This window comes from Paramisgurnus dabryanus, chromosome 19 (genome assembly GCF_030506205.2).
Source record: "Paramisgurnus dabryanus chromosome 19, PD_genome_1.1, whole genome shotgun sequence".
Taxonomy (NCBI): Eukaryota; Metazoa; Chordata; class Actinopteri; order Cypriniformes; family Cobitidae; genus Paramisgurnus; species Paramisgurnus dabryanus.
The window spans coordinates 29,938,019-29,945,184 of record NC_133355.1 but is presented as its reverse complement, the minus strand read 5'-3'; the positions used below and the strand labels follow the sequence as shown (position 1 = coordinate 29,945,184).

The 7,166-nt window shown below is 34.7% G+C and overlaps 1 protein-coding gene and 1 long non-coding RNA gene across 6 annotated transcripts in view; one reads left to right on the top strand and one right to left on the bottom strand.

Moving 5' to 3' along the window:
- The first annotated feature begins 1,819 nt into the window (after positions 1-1,819).
- ptprua (protein tyrosine phosphatase receptor type Ua) overlaps positions 1,820-7,166 on the top strand; it is a 354,316-nt gene continuing 348,969 nt past the window's right edge. For all 4 annotated transcript variants that reach the window (XM_073812654.1, XM_073812653.1, XM_065290946.2 and 1 more), the window contains exon 1: positions 1,820-2,019. In XM_073812654.1, coding sequence (XP_073668755.1) covers positions 1,950-2,019 — 70 coding nt within the window. In that variant the 5' untranslated portion in view covers positions 1,820-1,949. The remainder of the gene's footprint in view (positions 2,020-7,166) is intronic.
- LOC135779989 (uncharacterized) lies at positions 4,503-6,598 on the bottom strand. Of its 2 annotated transcripts, XR_010544922.2 has the most exons (4): positions 6,453-6,598; positions 6,199-6,356; positions 5,790-5,866; positions 4,503-5,694 (listed from the first exon to the last, which is right to left on the bottom strand). It is a non-coding gene; the product is annotated as an uncharacterized lncRNA (long non-coding RNA). The 2 variants fall into 2 exon arrangements; XR_010544921.2 differs by lacking the exon at positions 5,790-5,866.

Below are 7,166 nucleotides of genomic sequence, written 5' to 3'. Positions count from 1 at the left end.
TACCTTACCAAGAACACAAAGTATATGTATCCTACAGCACTTAATGTGTTGCTTATGAATATTGAATAACAATTACCCATATTCTGACTTTATATACTTTTCTATAATGAGTCAACCCACAGTAGTGAACGTCTCAGCAAACACAGCATGAAGATCCATGTAATGGATGCTCACTCCTGTTCCCAGAGATCTAACTTCTCTAATCCCTTCTCAGTCTAATCACCTACACCTGAACATGTTAATCAAACTCTTTGACTGGATTCTGGTTTACTCACAGCATGTATGTTTGAGCAGACCTGGAAATAAACCAGCTACAGTAGATGGATATTTACATAGATTTACAGTACAGGGGTAAGACTGAGTATCTGCTTGACACAACAGTTAGAGACAAGCATGGTTTTAGTGAATAGTTTTATCACTGAATTCTGATGATGACTGTGTCTCATATCATTCACTGATGAATATACAGAATCCTTAAATCAGCAGACTGCAGATCCTCGAAACACAGCCGGACCATTAACAAAACATCGAGGCTTCTGCTTACAGTTGCCAAATAATAGCACTTTGTGTAAACTTGTGGTCTGAGTACAAGTAGTGTTTACAAAATATAATGTGTCTGCAGACATTAACTGTGTCATGTTTAACAAGAAAATGAATAAATAAAATAAAATGAAACAAATACATAACTTACAAAACATTTACAAAATTCCTGTTTCTGTTTTGAGTCATGTTAAAATAGGTTTTATTTCATAAGACCTGTTTAAGATGTCAAGTAAATCTTTGGTGTCCCCAGAGTACGTATGTGAAGTTTTAGCTCAAAATACCCCACAGATAATTTATTATTACATGTTAAAAGTGCCACTTTGTAGGTATGAGCAAAAATGTGCCATTTTTGGGTGTGTCCATTAAAATGCAAATACGCTGATCTCTAAAAAAACGGCAGTGCCGAGGTTGAAAAGCGCAGATTAAGGGGTGGTATTATCCCCTTCTGACATCACAAGGGGGGAGGGCAAATCTCAATGCCCTATTCTCACATGCTTGCAGAGAATGGTTTACCAAAACTACTGGGTTGATCTTTATCACATTTTCTAGGTAGGCAGAAGCACTGGGGACTCAGTTATAGCAGATTTTCATGATATGTCCCCTTTAATGGTGTTATATTGGTCCAATCCACCAGATAACACCCCACCAATAGATTGACATTTAAAGGTGAAAATTTTACCCCCAAAAAACTTGAGGTGCATTACAAGCTATACATTTTCATCACTCTGTGTATTTCTTGGGAATCGAACCCATGACGTTTTGCACTTCTAATGCCAATTGAGCTATATTACCAGTAGAGACCATCAGAGACCATTATAGCTTGCAGTAAAACCTATACAAATCCCATTATAACCATTAAATCCATTAGAATGCCTGTGATGGTTTCTATTATTTTAGCAGGGTTTTTAGTATTTAACTGTTTACCAGTCTGCTATCACAAAAGCCTTAAAGCACTCTACTTTCTTGTTTAGCAGCATTTGTATATAGATTAATTTTAATAAACAAGATGAATCGATTCATTGACAAAATGTTTACAACACCGCAGAAACCGCTTTCATGTTGATATTAAAAATAATTTCCCACTGTATTCAGTCAGATGATGATGTATTCCTGCGGAAATGAAGCTTCATACGCGTGCATGATGTGCTGTTGTTTACTGTCCGGCCGCGGGGTGGCGCTGCAGCTCTTTCTCTGAACACCTAACACTGTATATGTGTGTGATCTCTGTATCTGTAGTAGGGGTTAAAATGCGGAGTTGTGGGGGGGTTTAATAGTTTGTCTTGACGTCAGCGGGCTGATCTGAGGTCTGCGCTGCGCGTGTCTGGATGAAAGTCAGTCGCGCGGTAGCGGGATATTTACCACACTTACTGTAGTATATTTCAGCTGCTTTACCTTGCGGACTAAACATGAAAGTGTTCGTCTTTCTGCTGTTTCTCACGGCCAGGAGCTGCGCTGACAGTCTGGACGGGCCAACAGGTAACAACACAAATCACTGTGCGCGCGTCTTTGACACACATAGCAAACCAAACCACTTTCATCTGATGAGCTCGAGAAGTTTAAAACAAGTTTACATTCATCATGAGCATTATTTACGAAAACAACACGAGAGTTCTCGTTTTTAATGTTTTATCGTTATATTATAAACGAGTTTAGATAAATGTAAAATTGGAGCTTTCAAATATTGATACGGGTTTGAAAATTATTTAAAGAACAATTCTTTATATTTAAATGTATTATACATGTGTAAACTGATAACTATTTCTTTCACATGAGAAGTCTGTCAGATAAAAAACAGGGTGAAATAGAAACGTAATGTGTTACTTTATAAGCTGATGATCGCATACAGAAAGTTTCGTATATATCAAATGTATTTATTTATTATGCTTTATTCCTGTCAGTTACAACTTGAAAATGTCTTTCTTGATATAAATTCATGTCTGTTATGATTTCAATATAGCTCAGACTCAATGGGAAAGTGTTATACTGGATAAATGAAATTTGGGATGACTGGAGCTACACCAGTGGATTTTGAATCCCCGTATTAGCTTCAACATTAGTCGTCTGATAAATGCGTATACAGAATATAAAGATATTTCTTTAAGAAATGTAATTAAACTTAGTAAATTTAGATGATATTCTTAAAGGGATACGTTAATTTTTTTTACTCATTTTTTGTGTTATGCTATTCAACACATTGTCATTTTGTGTTGATTTTGTGTTAAAATAAATAAAAGTGATAACACAAGTTGTGTTAAAAGTAACACAAACGTGTGGTTCCATTAATAACTCACGGATATATGTGTCCATTTTGGGATAACGCATTTAGTGTGTTGTTTTTAACACATCCGTCGTGTAGAGTTCACTTCTATTAGTTTTAGTCAGAATGCATGTAAGCTATTTTACCATGGATTTGTTGCAACGTGTTGTGATGTTGTCTTTAAAATCTCCCATACTGTCAAACGTGAGAGGAGCACAAGTTCTTTTCAGTGTGTGTTCGCGCGCGCGCCCGCGCCTGTTTGTTCGCGCACCGTCAGTAGCAGGGTGAGATAGGTTACAGATCGGGTCCCTCGCTGCAGTAAATGAGTGAGCTTTAAAAATGAAATGACACGGAAGGGGTGCACAATATTGGGGGAGTTGACACTGCAATGCATCGGGCTTTTTTTCAAACGATGTATATTGCAATATGATAAATGCTGCTTGACTTTGCTGATGACTCAAAGAGGAATTAACTTCTACTTTGCTTTTCTTGTGTGCCTGTGGGATGGCAACTCGAGGAAAATACTGTAGTTGCGTGATGGTGCACATCTCTTGTACCGTGGCCTGGAAAGGCAAAAATAAATTACAATGGTAAATTACTTATTTACAATATTAAAAACAAATTTACAAGTTTTTTTAACAAATTTACAAGTTTTTTTTAACAAATTTACAAGTTTTTTAAACACATTTACAATGAGTGAATAAATGTACAAGTTTTCTAAACAAATTTACAATGATTGAACAAATTTACAAGTTTTTTAAACAAATTTACATGTTTTTTAACATATTTACAATGAGTGAACAAATGTACATGTTTTTTAACAAATTTACAATGAGTGAACAAATTTACACGTTTTTTTAAAAATTTACAAGTGTTCAAACAAATTTACAATGAGCGAACAAAATTACAAGTTTTAAAACAAATTTACGTTTATTACGGAAAGGGTAGGTACAATACGCTGACGTCACGCATCTGAGCCTCCGGTGGGAGGAAACCCGGAAGTATCGCCGTGAATCACATGAGAGTTGTGAATGCGATGTTGTGTATTAGGCTGTACATAATATTAACGGAAAGAGAGTGATAATATATAACCTTTCATCGCTTCCGAAGTGACTAAAAGGGATATTGGACCTTATTTTCAGGTAAGTGAAATAGTTTTAGTTAGCTAAAGCTAGCTTTCCAAGTTGCACACGTTTTGGATGGCAGTTATCAAAATAATTCACTGACTTTCTCATTAGATTACAGACAACACGAGAGGGTGCTTCAAACTTTTTGGACTGCATTGTTCGTTCGCTCCCGGGGTTACATAGACTGAAACGAGGAAGTGTGACGAGTTTGTTTACATGGTGCTGTAAACTCCAACCCAGGAGGACACTATCAGAGGAATCACAGGGATAACATGGTGTGATTTTTTTTGTCAAAACCAGAACTGACTTCCGAATCCACCTGGAACGCATTTACTTTGATGGAGATGTGGGCGGAGGCTAAACCCTCCAAATAGTATATTTAGAGAAATGGAAGTCAGTAAAAATTAAGTTGGACTCGTTTTTTTAACTACTGGCTGCTTAACACATGCTTATAAACCCAGGAATAGCACACACACTTCTAACAGACATGCAATGCACACATTAGATACGTGTTAAGTAAATAACTGTACAGTTTTAGAACAACTCATTTCTACATTAAAGAAACTTAATTTCACTCATTGTTCAAAATATAGTTTTATTTATAAATGAACTTCAATGTATATTGTCTCAAGTATGAAAAAATATATATGTACATTTTTAGAACCAAACATATTTACATTAAAAGCCAGTGGGTACTAACACACTTTTTTACACAGGGCCATGTAGTTTTGATTTTTTCCCTTAATAATAAAAACCTTCATTTAAAAAATGCATGTTGTGTTCACTTGGGTTTTATTTTTTGACTAATATTTGAATTTGTTTGATGATCTGAAACATTAAAGTGTGACAAATATGCAATAATAACATGGGAAATCTGGATGGGGGCTAACACCTTTTCACACCACTGTATATACATTTGTTCCAATGTATATTTTCTATCTACTGTACAAATTGTAACAATAAAGCAAAGTAAAAACATTTAAATGAAAAACGTTTGTTTTTGGGATTAAAGTAATTTTTCACCCAAGATATAGATGGTTTGTTTTTTCACTGGAACAGATTTGGAGAAATTAAGCATTACATTGCTTACAATGGGATCCTCTGCAGTGAATGGGTGCCGTGAGAATGAGAGTATTTAACACAAACTATGATTGTGTTTATGGTGTGCAATATAGCGTGTGTTCATGTTTTGTGTGTAAAAAAAGACAATATTTTTCACATACTCTCCAGCGCTGTTTTTACTTTACTAAAAACGAGCTGATGTCTTCCTTGTTCTATAAAGTCCCTCCTTCAGAAATACCTATCGAGTTCTGATTATGTAGTTTGTTTAGTGTGCTATGATTCAACAGCAGCTTAGTAGAGCCACTTGAGCTTAGCTGGCGACTGACATATTCCAGTGGGCAGAGGTTAGTAAAAAACTCTTCTTTGGATGTCATTCAATCGAGAAGTAGAGGGCTGTAGTCCAAACTGGCCGTTTGCTATAGGCTTTGAAAGGGAAATTCTATTAAAGAAAATATATCGCTTGGTATAGAATTTTGAGCTTTATAATTTTACAGATATTATTTATGCTCTAACAGCAACATTACACACCAACTAAAGTTTAAAAAATGGGATCAGGATAAACGGGACCTTTAAACCTTACAGCTAAATCTGTGGCAGAGAAACAAGAAAAAATGATCCAAGACACAAATGTTGCGATAATCTTCCATAATAGGAGATGTTTCCAGGTAACCATAGTCTTGCAATGCCCCAGAACCACTGTTAGATCTGTGTATTGAGAAAGAGGAGAAAATTACATGTAAAAAAAGAAAGATCAATGAAGTCATGAGATTTATTTGTTCTAATTTTCATCAATGAATTACATGCTTATTTTTTTTTCTGCTCAGGAAACGAATGGTGGTCCTCCTCTTCTTCCTTTAGTGTTTCAATATCACAGACACTGGAAATTAACATAATCATGATTTCAGTCTTGGCAGTCTATCTATCTATCTATCTATCTATCTATCTATCTATCTATCTATCTATCTATCTATCTATCTATCTATCTATCTATCTGACATAAATGACAGTTTGCTTAGGCAACATTAGAGTTTTTGTAATATGATAAAACATTACAATACTGTCACACTCAGAGAGGTTTAAATGATTAAATGAAAATATAATTTATAGTATAAATATAGGTAATTTTAACAAATCGTCTCATTAGTCACTACATAAAATCCTAATCTTTTAAAGATTATTCAGATTATATAATCGAACAAGTTAACGCACCCTTGATTCCTTTGAAGTGTCCTCCTGGGTTGAAGTTTCCAGCACCATGTAAACAAACTCGTCACACTTCCTCGTTTCAGTCTATGTAACCCCGGGAGCGAACAAACAATGCAGTCCTGATTAAAAAGTTTGAAGCACCCTCTCGTGTTGTCTGTAATCTAATGAGAAAGTCAGTGAATTATTTTGATAACTGCCATCCAAAACGTGTGCAACTTGGACAGCTAACGTTAGCTAACTAAAACTATTTCACTTACCTGAAAATAAGGTCCAATATCCCTTTTAGTCACTTCGGAAGCGATGAAAGGTTATATATTATCACTCTCTTTCCGTTAATATTATGTACAGCCTAATACACAACATCGCATTCACAACTCTCATGTGATTCACGGCGATACTTCCGGGTTTCCTTCCACCGGAGGCTCAGATGCGTGACGTCAGCGTATTGTACCTACCCTTTCCGTAATAAACGTAAATTTGTTTTAAAACTTGTAATTTTGTTCGCTCATTGTAAATTTGTTTGAACACTTGTAAATTTTTAAAAAAACGTGTAAATTTGTTCACTCATTGTAAATTTGTTAAAAAACATGTACATTTGTTCACTCATTGTAAATATGTTAAAAAACATGTAAATTTGTTTAAAAAACTTGTAAATTTGTTCAATCATTGTAAATTTGTTTAGAAAACTTGTACATTTATTCACTCATTGTAAATGTGTTAAAAAAACTTGTAAATTTGTTAAAAAAAAACTTGTAAATTTGTTAAAAAAATTATAAATTTGTTTAAAAAGTTGTAAATTTGTTTTTAATCTTGTAAATAAGTAATTTACCATTGTAATTTATTTTTGCACCCCGAGGCCACCGTACTCTTGTGAAGAGAGCATGTTATAAAAATCCTCTCTTTAATTTGTACCACCATGTCTTTTTTTTCACAAGGTAAAATATTAGCGTGGTTCCCTCTGCCTTTTGAAA